This window comes from Aulonocara stuartgranti, assembly GCF_965226115.1.
Source record: "Aulonocara stuartgranti genome assembly, chromosome: 23".
NCBI classification, from domain to species: Eukaryota; Metazoa; Chordata; class Actinopteri; order Cichliformes; family Cichlidae; genus Aulonocara; species Aulonocara stuartgranti.
Window position 1 is genome coordinate 9,078,104 of NC_138958.1, and position 18,039 is coordinate 9,096,142.

The 18,039-nt window shown below is 39.6% G+C and overlaps 1 protein-coding gene across 11 annotated transcripts in view; it reads left to right on the top strand.

Moving 5' to 3' along the window:
* Nucleotides 1-18,039, top strand: part of fryl (furry homolog, like) — a 75,147-nt gene that overhangs the window by 10,051 nt on the left and 47,057 nt on the right. For 6 of the 11 annotated variants that reach the window (XM_082523102.1, XM_082523105.1, XM_082523107.1 and 3 more), the window contains exon 1: nt 2,906-3,441. The exons of 2 other annotated variants lie outside the window; for them this stretch is intronic. In XM_082523102.1, coding sequence (XP_082379228.1) covers nt 3,177-3,441 — 265 coding nt within the window. In that variant the 5' untranslated portion in view covers nt 2,906-3,176. Of the gene's footprint in view, nt 1-2,905; nt 3,442-10,691; nt 11,443-18,039 lie in introns of those variants that run through there. 3 more of the 11 variants (XM_082523110.1, XM_082523111.1, XM_082523104.1) reach the window with 1 other exon arrangement.

Sequence of the window (18,039 nt, forward strand, 5' to 3'; positions counted from 1 at the left end):
GTCCCTGGCCCAGTAGTTTTCCTGTTTTCTTCTGCTTGAAAGCAGACCAAGGCACAAATGGGTGGGACCCAGAATGGCCTAGGAACGCTGTACATTGTTCTCGGAGTTTCCTCTTCCACATTCCTGGGCTGATTGGGATCTGGGCCTCCTGTGCAGGGGTATTGTTCTAACTCACCAGCACCACAGACCTGGCCCCAGCTAACCACAGCTGCCTCCACTGACCATTGTGGTGCCCTGGCCTAATGATGGCTATCTTTGCCATATCCATTTCTCCCTTTCTCTGACTAACTCCTTTCTGCATCTTTGCCTGGCAGTAGTCCTGAAACAACATCAATCTTTGCAACTTAAAACAGTCTTTTTCTCTTGTGCTTACATTTGGGATTATATTTTTTAATAATTTGTCAAGTTTTGTATCTAGATTTCAAATTATTCCTTTTGGAAACTTTTACCAGCCTAATGAATTGCAGCATGCCATAACTAAGGCAATCAGTTTGGCAAGTAAGATGAGAGGTCAGATGGGCACACTTTGACATATTTAGCTACCTCACTCTTATATAATTCCTAAAGACTCAAAGGACTATGTAAACTAGAACTACAAATTAGTTCCTGTGCCTTAGCAGACATCTGTGGTCTCTAGTGGAAATGGCAACTTAAAAGGCCTGCTGCACTTTATATGCAATGGAAGCAAAATGGTTTGAAGTTTCTGAACTAACATTTCAATTCCTGGTGTTCTTTTAAGTGAGGACAAAACATTTTTGTGTCAGTTGTTTTTTCTGGATTGTGAAGGTTTACACTTTGATAGATTTAACAGTAAATTAATTCAATTTTATGACTTTTTATATATGAAAATGTTGATGCCAGTGGAAAAATTGTGTGATTAAAAAAAAATTAATTAATTGATGTTTTGGTAGTGTAGTTTCGGGCATAAGTGTTAATTAGCTACAGTCCCACTTTAACAAGTGTTCTGCTTGCTTGTCAAGTAGTCATGTTGTAAACTTCTAAAGCTTGGGGTATCTACTAATTTTAGATCAAGTGCTAAAAACACCAGAGTGTGATCTCAAGTTGGCCAAACCAGAGAAACTGTTGCATAATAAGATGTAAAAATTCCCCTTTTATTTAATATAAATACATAGGGCCATATTGATGGGCCGTCTTAGACCCTTTAGTGTGTCTGGCGTTTCCTGCCACTACAATATTTACATTCCTACTATATAGAGCCAGCTACCTTATTTGTATATCAGGGTTTGTTTTTTTTTATACCATATGCAGCCAATGCAAGAACACATTCAAGCATATTTACGTACATGCATACCTACATGTATTGCTTTTTCAGTTATATTTACAGAAAGCACAGAGGAGAGAAACAGGAAGAGGATGATGTCTTTAGCTTTTACTTCCTGTCTCTGCCTTTTGACATAGTTTATACACTACAACAATTACATCATCTTGCTGTTGACGTTTTCGCACACTGCAGTAGAGGGTGTAAACACTCCCTAACCACACTTACTGGTCTCACAGAGTGCATGTTTCCTTATAATCATTAGTCGAACAAAGAAAAAATCTTTAAAGGCCACGGTTAATTTTTGAGTACGTTCGCCATTCGTGTTTCATAACAGCATAATGCTATCAATGTGAGCTAATATAGCAAAAACTTGGTTTTGATGTCAGCTTGGAGTAGCTCCCTCTTCTGTATTGTACAGGGCTCTAGCAAACCTCGTTTGACTCGCTGGAAAATAATGGACTTAAGTTTTACATCAGGAGGAAGATGAGAACCCCGAAACTCATCCAAGTGTGAGTGTCAGGCCCAGAAAACGGGGAGACTTTGCATGTTCTCCCTGTGCTTACCTGTATGTTAGGTGTGAAAGTGAGTGTGGATGGTTGTCCGTCTCTCTGTGTTAACCCTGTGATGCACCAGCAATGCTGCAGGTGTACCCTGCTTCTCGTCCTGACAGCAGTTGATAGGCTCCAGCCCCCAACGACCCTGAATTGGATAAGTTGTTAGGAATATGGATGAATAAGCTTTTAAAGATGTAAAGCAAGGTTTTAAATCCTGTTGAGTACTTTAGTGCCATAAACCTCTTTATATTAGAGTTGCTTATTTCATTATTAATATTAAAGTGCTTATTGGAGTCTTCATTAGAACAGTCCCTTTATCATGCTGCTTACTGATTGATGAAACAGCATATAATGTTCATCTTAAGCATTTTAATCTTTTTTTGCACATTAGTGCTGTGGCCATCACTGAAATTTGTGAATGCTTCCAGCTCTCTGTTGCTGTAGAGCACTCACTGCATTTGTAAATTGATGATTTCTTTAGGCAGTGAGCTTTTGAGAGTCAGCACAGCATAAGACAGCCTTACTCTGCAGCAAGGGATATTTGGAAGGGTTTGAGTTCACTGCAGGTACAAACTGTGCAGCCAAGCAGAGCACAGCAGTCTGTCATCACCCTGTTTCAGACACCAGCACAGTTGAACAGAAGTGAAAGCAAGGGGAGGGGTGCTCTTGTTGTTTAAGCAAGTTAGCAAGAAAGCAAATGAGCATTTGTGCTTGTGCATGAATACTAAAAAGTGACACTATTTCGACTTCGATAAGCGCTATCAGTAAATGCAGGCAGGCGGGCGAGTGAAGCTTGCTCTATGGCGCTTCCTTGCTTGTTTTAGTCCCTGTCAATCTTCTTCCTTCTCTTGTGGTGTTTCTCCTGTGAGTAACACAGGCCAGCAGGGTGTGGCTGGTGTCGTCGCTGTTGTGATTGGCTAGAGGCCCAAGCTTGTGTTATCTCCTGTGGAACATGTTCTAGTCCCACCCCAGATAGTGCCTGGCACTCAAATATAGCCCTGCCTACTTGCAATTACATCACATCCTATGAAAAGATCCATGTCTTTTTGCTTTCTCTTTACACTGTCAACAGACAGGTAATGTGCAGTGTAGAAAGTTTCTCACTCTGTCAGGTTAACTAGCTACAGTTGGAGCTCTCTATATAGCTTTAGAGAGCCTGACAGAGAGTTTCTGCGTTGCTCTGTAAGGGCCCACAGCTTAAGAACTTTACAGTGAGTGCACGTCTGACGGCTACATGTAGGTTGCAGCTCGCTATAAAGACTACCTACTCCTCTGTAAATGGGGCACGTGAAACAGGCAGGTAATTTGTGTCAGAATGGCGTGGCACAGGCTACTGGACTATGCACCAGAGTAAAAGACCTAAAGTCTCATCGACCATGGATTTTCTAAAGAGCCTGGTTCCAGCTGTGATCTCAGGTGAGGGATCTGCTGAACATGGGGGAACTGAACCCAGGGAGCCAGGCCCACGGCTTCTCCGGGTGAAAAGACTGGGCCTGCTAACCATGGGACAGACCATTGAAGAAGATCTGGTAGATCCGGTTACAAAGCAAGATGCTGGGATAAGCTCCTCCAGACATGCTCGCAGTAACCATACCCGCCTTAAAGGTACAAATGTCCCAAATACACAATTCATATATATATAGCTTTTTTTATGTGCTTCCTATAGATTACAATTTTGGTTAATCTCTGTTAACATATTTCCAAAAACTGGCTTAATACCCTCCTGCTTTATGCACACATGCTTACATACACCATGTATGAAAAAATACGACTGGGTTATCTGTGTTTTCTGTTCACTGTGGAGGGCAGTAAAATGCTGTGGTCACCACTCTCAATCCATGCTCAATTGAGAGTGTGGCATAGGGGCATGTGTGCTGACAAATGAATTGTATTTCCATTGTGATTTCAATCTGAACATGTACAATACACAAAATAACACTGTAGATATGCAAAAATTTGACATTGCGATAAAAGCTTTATTCCTTATTCATATTCTTCTTTGTTTATTGGGCATAGGCTATTAAATGTTTAAAGTGCAAACAGTGGTAAGATACATTTTTCTCAAATTGTGCAATAAATAAATAAATCCAAATCCAATTAATTGTGTGGAAAACAGAGATTTAATTGCTTTAGATGCCTGTCCTGGATGTGTTATACCGTATAGTATATATTGAGTAAGTTTATCTACGCAGGATTTCTAATATTTTATGATTCGTAGCAGTCAGTTCACTTACTGTTAACAGAGTGGAAAATTTTTGGCACCCATCCAATCTTTTAGTCAAAGGAAAATCATTTTCATAAAATTATTTTTCTTTAAAATTTGTTTGGAATACCAGTAAAGTATTAGTAGTAGTAGTTTTAATTTACTATGTGCAAGACTGTCTTCCTGATGGCTAGTTAGTAGTTACCCCACTCACTGTGAGCCAGAAAACCACTGGAAGTGAAGTCAGAAAATTCATACTGAATTTGGAATTGGTGCAGTGATGTCATTGCGTGTATTACGGGTTTTTCGCCTAGTTGGCCAAATTAGGGCTGGGCGATATGACCCAAAATTCATATCTCGATATTTTTTAGCTGGATGGCGATATAAGATATATATCTCGATATTTTTTTAAGCCATAAAGTAAGAACAAAAAGAGTTCTTAGTCAAAGCTGTGTCCCAGATGTCACACAGGCACTTTTATTAACATACAGCACAGATGTACATGAAAAATTACTCAAAATTAAATTATGAGCATTCATTAAATAATAATGCTCCATAAATAAAAGAAAACAAGGTTGTTTTTGTGCTAAACAAAGAGCTCACAATTGTGCAGTCAAAATGTAAACTAAAAGACGCTGAGCGTAATAACAAAGACAGACAGATTTTACAGCTGCTCTGTTCCCAAGTTTTACTGTGTGACTGATAGCCTGGAGTTTGAAATCCGCTTCATAACCACGTCTCTTACAGGTGCCATTTATGGTCCTTATACACACACAATACGGTAATATTACGTTGATGCACAGTACGTATCACTCCGCGAAGCTCCTCGGTAGCCGTAATGCGCCGACAATCTATCAAGCGGTGTAGCTCCGTAGCTTACCAAAGTCGTACTCAAACATTTTTGACAGATTGCTGAACGCCGTGTACCACATAAAATCGGTTCGCGGCCACCAAGCACAACCAGAATTCATACATAAGGCGCGCTATCAACTTTTGAGAGAATGAAAGGATTTTAGGGTTAGCGCGGTTAGCTCGTTAGCGCGGTTAGCTCGTTAGCATGTTTAGCTCGTTAGCACGTTGACGCCGTCCAGCCCCACGCATGGGGCGATGCGCAGTAACTCGTTAACGGAGATTTGCCGTGTCCGTCTTGTCGCTGCCTGCACGTGAAGCGATGGGGTAGGAGGGGGAGTTGTCTTCAGTGAAGGCGAGGCGGAGTAACGTTGCGTAGAGACAAAAGTGGACGAAAGAGAGGCAAACTTTCGGCTCCACAACTATAATTATAACGTAACATAGACTATATCGATATAAAGGATATTGTCACATCTTATATCTCGTATAAAAATATATCGATATGTTTTAAAAACTCGATATATCGCCCAGCTCTAGGCCAAATCCATTGTCAAAATGTGATCTCACATCAGTATTAAACAGAAGCAGCTACACAGAACTGAGGTAGTGTAGGTGGAGCCCTCTTAACTGTGTAATGCGACAGCACATGGCAGTAGCATAAGAAAGCCAAGTTTAGGCTGGACTGTGGTCTGTCAGACTGCTATTTAAACAATTCACGAATATTACCAAACCACTTTTAGCTTACAAAGGCAATGCTTGCTGTGATGTGCCCACACAGACTATATTTAAGAACTGCATACAGTGTAAATTTCCAAGCCCAATTTAAAACATTATTTTGGTTTTCATGTTTTCATGGTCAGCATTCTTAATACATTATTCACATTCACTGCTGCCATTAACCTAGTTGTCAAAAGTTTAAAACACAGCAACAAAATTATTTGTCTTTTGTGACCGAGCCAGTCAAAATGATAACAGCGTTTGCAAAGAAAAGTGTTAAAGGTTACTCTGTCCGCTTGATGTGTTTACTGTCAATAGAACCTTTTTTGTAACCCCTTTTAGTGTTTGTGGATTGTGGATTTCTGTCCTACCCAGGTGGTTTAGTTCAGCATCGCGAAATATGTGTCAAATACTTCTTACTTTCTTCCTTGATTTTTCTTTCCTTTTTTAAGATACTGCTACTTATATACACAATGGTGGATTGTTGAAAAAGAGTGTTTTATTTATTTAGTCTCTTTTATCTGTGAACATGCCTTTCCATAGAAAGCCCACTATCATGACTTTTCTGGGTGTCTTGTCACCATTTGATCTAGCAATCTGACATCTTACTGGATGATAAAAAGCATACTTGTTGTTTCTGGCTGGAGCTTTGGTGATCTTAAGCATTTTCAGACAACATAAAAGGAAAGCTGCGATGCAGGTTATGTCTGTTTAACGGTGCAGAGTTATTTTACTTGGCAGGTAAGCTGTAGGCAAGGTGTGATCAAAAATCTCTGAGGACAGATCCATAAAAGTCAAAGGTCTTTGATTAAATTTTTGGCCAGCTCTTATTCAAGGTCAACATCTCCAGTCGCTTCCAGTCAGGAAGTTTGACATTGTAAAACATCCATCGCATTGTGCACCTTGAAGTCATTCCAGACAGCGTGAGACAGCGTGGAGCTCTATGGAGCATTAAGTTCAAAGGATACAAAAGGTGGTGTATACCAGCTGCTACCATGTCTGCTCTGAAGCAAATACAAATCTTTTGCCACATCAACTCAATAATCGTTCACCGCCTGGACACATCCAAAGCCAGTGTCATGCCTCTGTAGTAGGGGATATATTGTGCCTGTGACAGTAGTTAAAGGTTTATGTACATATAATTTTTCATGTAGGTCAGCCAGTTTACACTGGTAAACTTCTCAGGGTATTTTCTTTTTTCCCCTCCACTGCTACCTGTCAGAGCATGCTTGCTCCCTATTTGCTCATGGCTAAAATATGACTCAGCCTTCCCTTCAGCTGCACTCACTTGGCCTCTTAGTCTTTTATGAATAACATTACTCAACCGGTTAAACTAACCCACAATAACAAAGTGATATTCTTCATTTTGGTTTGGTGAAGTGTGAAGATAATCTAAAGTTTTGCTAGCTTGGCTCATGAAACTCTTGTTGCGTCTGTGTTCATGTGCTTGGCTCAGACTGCAGGCTATAGGCTGATGTTCATTTTGAAAGACAGTTTCTGTTGACTGGGCAAATTGTTTTCAAACATTTCCTTCTTTCTTCCCTATTAGGAAAGATCCATCATATTAAAAAAGTCTCCTTTTTGAACCATGCTGGTGATGGCAGGGGTCACAATGGTGAGTTATGCATTACAAGACGTAGCGTGATTGCTACATTAAGATGAGGTCAGAGGAGCTTTAATTGAGTTTTAACTCCGTGTGGAGTGACACTTCCCTTGTTGAAGAACCTGCATAGTCTGTGGCTTTTAAGGCGGTGCTGTTCTTTTCATTTTGTCGTTTGTCATCTTTTGCAGGCTTAGACAATATTCAACTGCTTGATGCACAGTTCAGTTTTCAGGATACGTTTGATTAGGACTGTATTTGGTTAATGGGTGCAGCGGGTTTGTGATTAGGGAGTGTTTGGAGCATGTGACAAAATGGTGCAGTGATGGGTTGTGCTTCTGTAATAAAAGATCCTTGTGAAATTTCTGTCTAAACACTCCACAGGGTGTGTATCCAGACAGGATGGATGAACTTATTCATGGAATTTCTTAAGTAGTCGTCAGCCAACAATAGTGAAACAAACTCCATAATGGTGCGCAGTGCAGCCTGCATTTAGTGGGAATATGGTGTCATATCGACGAATGCTGTGAATCATTGTTCATACTCATTCTCCAGCCAGCTGTTCCATAGTGAATAAACTTGAAGACATTTGGTTCTATGAGTAATAAACTGACCTTTTAAAACCTGAGTTAAGAGGTGTTTTTATTCAGATTTTCCTCATGTTCTGCTCATCATTCCACGGGGGCTTTTGCTTCTGACCTAAGAAATACTCTTTTTTTTTTTTTTTCCAATTAGACTGTCTTAATTTGCTAGGCGAATCAAAAGAATGAGTTTGCTCATTTTCAGCTTGAGCAGAATCAATAGATTGTCTCATAGAATTTGACCGTTTATGGTTTATGCAACACATTATATATGAAGGTTAGATCCACTGTCATTCAGCTAAACTGCAATATACTACTAAAGGGAAAAAAATCCAGCCTATTTAGTTTTGTGTAAAACCTTTGTCTAAATGTGTGGTGTTTAATACAGAAGTGCAATGAAATAGCTGGGTCTGAGTCAACGGAGCATGCGGAAGTAAGTAGATGTGCAGGTTGCAGAATTGTGCTGCATACTCAGAATGCTGTGATGGATCTAAATGATGTGTCCTCTGCAGCCCAGGCATCGCTGGGGAGGTCAGGGATTGAATTACAGCTCCTATCGATTATTGTTCCCACCACTGCCCTTCAGAGAGGCCAGCACAGGAAATGCATCCTCCACCCCATGGGCTCCGGGGAGGAGCAGCTGCTCTATACTGTCTGCAGCCAGGATGGCTAACTGTCAGTCACTGCTCCTACTTTGTGAATGAAGCTTAAGTAACCTGCCTTGATTGTGCATTTAGTTGAGATTATTTGATCAGTGAGGACTTTATTCCAGGAAGTGAGTTATAATGGTGTTTATTTGAAGTTCTCGGTTTACGTCAGCTCCATCGGACAGTAGCTTTTAGCTCTAGTGTTCCCAGAGAGACGGTGTGGTCAGTCCTGCATTCCTTAAACAATAAAGCTGGTTTACAGAAAACAATGTTTACAGAGAGCTCTGATTGTTTTATGTTGACTCGTTTGTCGATTACAATAATATTAACCCAGATGTTGTTTTTAAACAGGATTTGACCATGAGTTCTTCTGTTGTCCTCCCACTACATGAACTTAGAGCCAAGGCATGTAAAGGGAGCACATTTAGTAAGTTATATTTGAAAACAGTCAAACTTGACTGATCCCTAAAACTATTCAGCTATCCACCCTCTGTGCTGTTACTTACTGCATTTGTGTCAGATAGAAAAAGGGTGGACCAAAGATTAAAAAACAAAAACAAAAAAAAACCCCACAGGTGGAGTCCTTCTGTGTTGCATGTTGCCCCTGTGCATGCTTGGGTTTGGGGGTTTTTTTGTTTTGTTTTTTTCCCATTGAAAATGCGGTCGGCTCATGTTTCCTGACATGACCCAGAACTCTCACAAAAGAAATTCTTAATCTCAAGAGTTTCATTTCCTCATTAAATTAACTAATTTAAGGCTACAAGTAATCTAGTGACATCTTAACAAAATAACCCCAAAACATATTTTACTTCATTACTTAGAAACTGTCTGATATTTTGAAACATCCTGCTATGTTCCTAAATTGTCTTTGAATTGTGCAACAGCAAGCTGTTCCCCTTCTCATTCAGGATCAGACTCTGCTTCACAGACTTCTATATATGGCTTTACATCTCCAGTTGTGGCCATTAGTCACAGTAAAGCTGCTGCATGAGTGTAATCCTGGGGATTTTTAGGTTAGTAAATTAGACACATACGTAATACTTTGACATTTGGGGAAATGCAGTTGGTCAGATTTGAACAGACAGACGGGGCAGTATCTTGCTTTTAATGTAGCTCTAGGAAAGATTAAACATGACTCATAGAAGTTCCGATTTAAGGCTTAAAATAAAACAGTGTGATTGCTGCAAATTTGCAGTGGTACTGTAAACAATCTGTTTGTGTATTACAAGGCAGAGTTTCACAGTGGAAGCCTGCGTCGGGGTAGCACCAGCCAGGGCTTGACAAAGCATCTGCTTGTGTTGTTTGTTTGCAATGAGCTCTGCCTCACTTTGCATAACTTGTGTAGTGGAGGACATGTGACGGAGGGAGAGACTGAGGGCGAGCGAGAAATGAAGACTAAACTAAAAGAAGACAAAGAACATTTGTCTTTTGCAGCTTTCCCACTGCTTTTCCCTTCACAATATTTTGGTAACAAACTTAATCCTGTGCTTGACTACAAATTGCTTGATGTCATGTGGATCAGCATTAAAGTCTCTGCCAGGGCAGGAATAACTAGCGTCAGTGCAAGATTAAAATATCAGCTGAATTGTGTGCGTGTGTCTTTCACATTCACACAAAAACAATGGGCTGTTTTCTTACTAATGGGGTGTGTTGTGTGTTTGTGTATCATTCTGTGTGTTACTATGCCTGGTAGCTTTCAGACAGGGCAGTGATGTAATGCCCATGATTCCTGTGGGTGTGAGCAGTTAGCTTAGCAAGAAGATTAGTTTCGATCACTATAATGCCAAAGAAAACAGGTAGCAAGTCATCTATCCATCTCACTTGACTGTAGTGAGTTGCATTAACATACTCCTATTACGTCATATATATTCCTGTTTTAAAAAGTGAAATATACATTTAATACATTTAATTTAGGAACATATTTTTATTATTTTGGTTGACTAGTTAAGGTGTGTTCAATCTATCCTTCCTCTTTCCTTTCCCTCATCCACCTCCCATTCTTTCCTTTCCCTCCTACTGCAGTTTGGAATGACGCATCAGTATTGCTGCGGAGCTTACAGGAAGTATTGCTTTGATAGGCTAGCAGAGAGGCAGCACAGTAGCAGCTCTGACATGCGTATGCATTACTGAACCACGGCCAGGGAACACTCGCAGCATTTTGATGACATCAACCACCCCCACGCACTGCTCCCTCCCTCCCTGTTTGCTGTTGAAACAAGCTCTCTCCATCTCTCTCACTCTGAGAGAAAAGAGCAGGCATCGGTAAAAGAACAAGAGCTCACTCAGAAGAGGAGGGGCTGGCCATGAGCGAACACGGAGGGAGAGAGCTTTTGGGGCAGGAGGAGGAGGGTGGCTGACGGTGCTAGCGGGCTAGGACTGGCACACACACATGCACGCACACACACACATACACACAGGAAGAGAAGGGGAGAAGGAATATTACCGCACATTGTTAAGACTTCTATCGCGTACTGTTCTGCTGCTGTTTTCCCTCATTTCAGGAACAAAAGTTCTCATGCAGTTGTGTCCTTCGGTTTCTGGATTTTTCTCTGCTGAAATGGGGATGAGGGACTCTGTGGACTGGCAAGTGGGCAGCAGGCTCTTGGGTGGAATACTTCTCTAACTAGCCAGGCTGCGCGCTCTCTCTCTTCTTTCTGATCACTTTTACTTCAGCTAACTGGGTGGCAAAAGCGAAAAAGTGGTAGGGCTTCTTGGGTTTTCCGTCAGCATCTGCTCGCACTGTTCTTCAGGATGCTGCCTTTAACTAGCACCTGTGGAGGCTAGTACTCAGCTCCTACTGGTGGAGTCTGCAAGTTTGATAAGTGCAAGGTGTTTATTTTTGAGAAGAGTGGAATGTTTGGCTTTTGGGAAATAAAGGTGAAAGGAAACCTGTAAAATTTGTGCCTTCTGGGGAAGCTTAACTTTTGGGAGCTACCATGCTGAGCCTGCAGGATTCTGTCTTCTTTGAGATCAGCATCAAATCTCTCCTCAAGTCTTGGAGTAGCAGCTGTGAGTATCTTTCCAAGCTTGCACAAATGTTTACATACCGCACTTACTGCCACCAGACTTATCTGCCACACGCAGCCAGCAGAGCCTGTGCAGCATTGTACATGTCTTTGTGCGTTCCATGTGTGGATTTCTTATATCTCCTTCCCGTATAAGAAAAGTGGCCATTAGTGGAGTTGTCAAGATGACAGATTATGTTTAGTGCAGGTTTAGTCGGCCTTGTTTGATGTGTATGCAAGTGGGTGCAATTAAAGTCTTCATTCAGCAGAGTGCCCTTCTTCCTGCACTCATCATCATTCTGCTGGCTCCTGGATGTCCCAAAGATAATGTTTCTATTGATGAGCATCTACTGATACATAACACAGATGGACATGAAGTATTCCCTCTGTTCTTTTGAAGATCTTGTCTAACTTTCTTTTACTTTTTCTGTATTTATCAACTTGCTATCTGCATTTACTGATTATACATTTTGGACAGATATATTATCAATGTTAATATTGTTATTTCGGCTGGCTGTTGTTAACAGTTTGCGTAACAGTCAATATAGATATAGATGTTTTTTCATTTTTCCCCACGTCTGTGCGAAGGGAACAAAGAAACCTTGTTTTGCAAGTTTATGAAATTGAACTCAAAACACAAGGATTCAAGGACTTCTAAATTTATGAGCCACAACAGCGAATTATCAGCAGCTGACATCAGTGCATGCCACCGGAGTCATCAAAGCAAATTCGCCAATACTAAAATGCGGCTGACGCACCCCTGATTTCAATATCCAAATTACTATGTTAAGCGCTTCCTTAGGAGTGCTCCCCTATCTACTCTGTTCCCCGTCCTCCTAGTTTCGCTATCCTCTTCTTCCTTTCCTCTGGGCCAGCTAATGTTTCTCTACTATTGATCTGTCTTCTGGTTGCCTCCTATTATTAGCTTCCCATGCAGCCCATAATATATCAGGAATCAAAAAGATATTGTCTCTCCAGCGATACAACCTCTGAGCCACTGTTCCTTTTGTCTGAAAGAGGAATAGTTAGACCCTCTTTAAATGCTTATCTGCTGGGCTCTAATCACCTGACTTATTCTGTTTTGGTTAAAATTTAGATTTGTATCATTCAGGTTTGGACTTAAATGATTGATTTGCACATTATTTATCAATTTTTCAGTAGCAGATGCTAAATGGCATTGCCTCTGTTTATATTATCAAATGAGGAAAAGACTGAGACTGATTATAGGGCCGTACACTTTTTTTTAAAAATTGTATATGCTAATATATTACCTGTGTTTCTCTCTGCCACTCACACCCATAGTGGAATTTGTCAGTTTTGATGGCTATAACATTTGTCAATTTTCATGCCGTGTATGCTGTGCATTTTGATATTGTTTCTAGATACGTGCAATGTGGTTACAAAATACTGACTTATTAATTATGTATTTTGATCAGCATGCCAGTTAAATTCATTTTAATTAGTTCTAACAATTTTCGATGCATTAGAATATCACAGTTTTTGATTTATTTATTTTTTTAAATTGTTTTCTTGTTATTGGGAGCCATTTCTGCAAGTCAGGATTCCGTGTATTATGGCAAAGGCATGCTGGCCAAAAAACAAAGAGTGCCAACAAAGAGAAATTTGTGTATTAAGCTTCAGTGAACATGAACAGATGTGCTACACCCCACTTCAATGACTGTATATTTGAGGATTTAGCCAGCCATTTAGATCACTATGTGCCAGAAGATATACAATCTAGTGCTTTTAACATAATTGATGTTTTATTTTGCACAATTTGAGCTAGCTAAGTGAATGTAGAGGTTGGACCTACACTTCATTTCTGTTTGCCATAACCACAACACAAGTTTCTTCTAGGTATTTAATAACCACAGTCATTTTAGTCTACTAGGTAAAAGTTTGCTATTTAAATTTCTAGAATGCAAACTTGTATCAGCAACATCCAAAATGTGTTGAAATTAACTCCCTTTAAAATTATGTATAAAGTTATTTCTAGCTTTTTAGGCGGACGAGAGCTTGTTGAACTTCTATCTTTTGAAATTGTCACAAATGCACTGCAGGAAAAAAGCATTACATCTGTAAAAAGTAGAATGCACAAAGTCTAACTGTTTTCATTGGCTTTGAAAAGAAACATGTCCCCTTTCAAGAGCCTTTCTTTTGTCAACCTTGCATGTTCTCTCTGAGTCTGCATCAGAAGTGCTACAGGTGCTCTTATTCTGTCAGACAGTCTGAAGATTTGCAGGTTAACCAAATAAATGTTCCATGGACCTGAATGTCTTTATACTGGTGACCTGCTCAGTGTTTACCCTGTTCCTCACCCAGTATGTGATGGGAGAGGCGTGAACCCCCTAACCCTGAAACGGATATGTGAGTTATAAAATCGAGGAGAGTGTGATTGCAGTGATCACAAGACAAATTTTTCATGAAACACATAGCAGTTATTGTTTGACCTTGGTAACTGTTCCCCCCCCCCCCCCCCCCCCCCCCCCCCCTTGAAATATGTAAGAATGGTAAACATCCAGCCAGACACATTTGCAGGAAGTCTCAATCCTCTCCCTGAAGGTAGCAAATACTTGAAGATAGGGCTGGGCGATATGGCCTAAAATCCATATCGTGATATAATTTGAAGCATGTACGGTAATGATATATATTGCGATATATTCTTTTTTTCTGTATAACATATTTTCCACACTATAAGGCACACTTAAAATCCTTTAATTTTCTCAAAAATCGAGTGTGCCTTATGTATGAATTCTGGTTGTGCTTACTGATGTCGAACCGATTTTGGCGAGCAGAAATCTGTTAAAAAATGTTTTGATGGATTGTCAGCATTACGGCTGCCGTAGTGAGGAGCTTAGCGGAGTAATCTGGGTCCAAAACTCCGTCCGTTTCAGGTCCCAAAGTCAAACGAACACTGAGAGTTAAAAACGGTCTAAATTCTTTAATCTTTAATAAAATCATCAGCGTTGCTGCTTCAGCAGGTGTAACAATTAAGTTTAACATCCAAGCATCCATGAAAACAGAATTTATTAAATTTAACGGAGTTAGAAGTTAACAGGAAGTTAGCTCGCTAGTTTCCACCTAAATCTCTCTGACTGAGAGATTTTTGAAACTAATTAAAACGTACAGCTCTGCTGTCACTTCCAACATAAACGAAGACAGGAAACTAAACAGCAGTGGTGTTTGCAGGGTTACTGAAGTTGGACTACCTGGTATATAATGTTATGCTACGTGATTGCTAGCGACACAGCTATGTTAGCATAACATTAGCACAGTGAAGCTGGGGGATGAACGGCAACTTTTTTTCCACTCGATAAAAGTTAACGTGAGGGATTCTGGTGGTCAGGGACAAATGTAATCGCATAGCAGGATGCTATACACGGGGCAAACTTCAGTCAGGAGAACAACTGAGATTATTCATTCAGGTTAGTTATTAATATACGGCAACAACATGGGAATAGAGCAGCTGCAAGAGAATTCAACATTAATGAATCAATGTTACAGAAGTGGAGGAAGCGCAGTTTTTGGCTTTCCCCATATTTCAAAAGTGCTTCATCTCTTTGCTATCACTCTCGCCCGGCATAATTTGCAGATGATAATGGTTGTAGCCGCTGCGATGCTTTTGACCAAAACAGGCGCAGCTTGATGTCATCAACAACATGCGCTTTCGCGATAGAGCGGTATAGTCAAAATCTTTTTTTTTTCTTTTCTTTTTTTTTTTATATTAGTAAAATTTACATACAAACAAAATGCACCATATATTACACATTCAGAGAATAAACATTCCTTACATATTAGGAAAAAGAAAATATAAAGATGGGGTCACATAATTTAACAGATTATTAACTCACTAAATCAAAATCTTCCAAAAAGGAAACAAAAAAAGCAGCCTTTTTCTTTTTAACTAAAGTCAAAGATTTAACCAACAGGTTTAAGTCATTTTTCCAGTAAGCTAGTGTTGGTTTGGTCTTAAGAAAACGACATTTATGTATAAATTGCTTGCACAAGATTAATAACACATTAACACCATAATTAGCTTTCTTTTCTTTCAAAAACACTCCAAACATTATCATATTTAAGGTAAATGGGGTAATTTGAATCCCACTGGAATAAAGCCAGGTATGAAAATCCAACCAAAATATTTGTATAAAATTGCACAAAAAGAATAGATGGTCCAAATCCTCCTCTTCTGTTTCACAAAAAACACAATTATCAGTTTCTATTTTGAATCTATCACCAAGGAGTCTATTTGTCGGGTAAATTTTATATAGTCAAAATCTCTATCGTTGGCCAAATTTATATAGTTTCTATCGTATATCGTTTATATCGCCCACCCCTACTTGAAGACTTTTATATTTTTAAAAAAAAGTATTTGAAGAATACTTGAAGAATTATAGATTGCATCCCCCAAAAATAATTTGTATTTGAAAATGTGAGTTTATAATGCATTTAACTGGGGCTGTTACCCTTAAACACAGTTGTCTTTCTTGTGTTACTTACTTGGAAATTTACAAGTAAGTAACACAAGATATTGTAAGTATGTGAGGGCACACAGAAATACAAGGCTCTGCAGTAAAACATCTACCTGTTGAGTAAACAACTTTGTTCCATTTATCCCTTTTTAACTACTTTCTACCTTTACTATTATTCATAGCAAAAAGGGCTCCTAAGTTAAATGCATGTATGATGCTTTCTCCATTACAACATCCAGTAATAATTTAATTAAAACACTCAATGAAATCAAAGTTTGGCCTTTAATTGCTGAATATTGCTCATCCATGATGGAACATGTCATTATTGGTTTCTCAATTAATCTCTTTTGAACTGAAGTGTCCTCAGCTTCTGGTGATACATTTATTTTTCCAGTGTATCTTTCAAATTCCCTTTTATTTGGAAGGTATAATGGTGAAGAGTACACCAGTAATAACTTGTTAAAAACTCGGCATGTCGAGACATAATGGCAGAACTGGCACTGCCGCACCACATAAACCCTAGCAGTAAGTCTTTTGTCTCTGTTTCAAAAAAAAAAAAGAAAAAAGGACGCACCCTCAGCTCTGCATTCCAACCGTATGTGTGTGTTTGTGCTGTTGTTGCCAGTGTTCATGAGCAGGCGTTTGGGAGGGCTTTATTTTAACTGTGACAAGGTGGAGCCACTGCTGTAATAGTTGTGTAATCCTGCAGGGCGCTCAATTTCTTAAGCACTTTTTATAGGCCTCACACAACAAAACACGCTGAGCATTTTCTGATGCAGCGTTTTAGCAGAAGCACAACATTTCTCCGTATTAGAAGTGTAACTGCAATACTGTCTAACCCTGAGATCATGATGTTCTTAGAAACTGAGATACCAGAGTTCAGTTACGTAACTCTGGTAGTAAACTAAAGCAGTAAACTAAACTTAAAGTGAGATTCTCCATTAGTTATTAAATATGGAATTGCAGAGCCATCAAGTGTTGAACATTCATTTAAAATAACTCATTTGCATTCAGATGAGATATGGAATATACATGTGGTTCAACGCTACTAATACTACAATATTGTATTGCTCCCCCCCCCCCCCCTTCTCTCCAGTGATTAACATTTAAACATGCTTTGACAGTTAGACTTGCCAGAAGTGAAATTTGGCTTTGAATGAGAAGTGAAACAGGACTTCGGGGCAAAGGGTGTGACAAAATACTAATAAAGTAATTTATTGTATTGCTTCCTCTTGCAATATGTGATCACTAAATATCCATGTTTTGTTAAAATACTTTAATTGCTTCTTGTAAAAGCAGTGTAAGTTAATGTGAAATCAGCCAGCTTGCAGTGAAGAGCAATAAAGCCAAAGGAGGTAAAAGCTGGAGAGCTCAGAGAGCTGTGGTAATCAAATCAACAATTAGTTCATTCAGTTTACTCACTATCAAAGTTGAATAATAATAGGTACATTAACCACAATGCACTTACTCTTTGGCTTTTACCCTAGTCAAAAACTCTGTTAATAAACTTTCAGTTAGCCTAAATTCTGGAGGAGTTTGTAAACAACCGTATAGTTTGGGGGGTTTTTTTTGTTTGTTTTTCGTTCAATTTCTCTGCTATGATTTGTGCGTTTGTTGGTTTTAGCAGAGAGTCATAGCCTGGCATCCTACTAATGACTGGCATGTCCTAGGGAGAAAGAATGAGAGGGGGGAGCGAAAAGGATGGAGGGGGTAAAGGACGCAACACTGATTGGCTATTAGGAGCTAGCTGTGTTACATCACTGGGGGTGTTGGTGGAGCACAGTAAACAAAGAGGGAAATGTTTGAAAGACTCTCTGTGCTGCTGGACAGCATGACCACAATACATGCTACTACGCTGCCTCTTCTACCTCCCTACTTTCATTTGCACTTAAAAAAGACGATTATTAAGTTTTATAGAGTTGTTCTTTTTTTTTTCTCCCTTTTTTTTGTAAGAAAACAAAAGTTGAGGACTAAGAAATGCCAAATCCAGTAAGTGTTTAAAATCCAGCCTTGTTTACATCCATGAGTGCTCACGGTCGGTGTCCTGCTATTTTCCTGCCTGCACATTGTTCCATACCTCAAGTTACTCCCACCTTTTAATCCTCTTTTGATCAACCTTAAAGGAATGT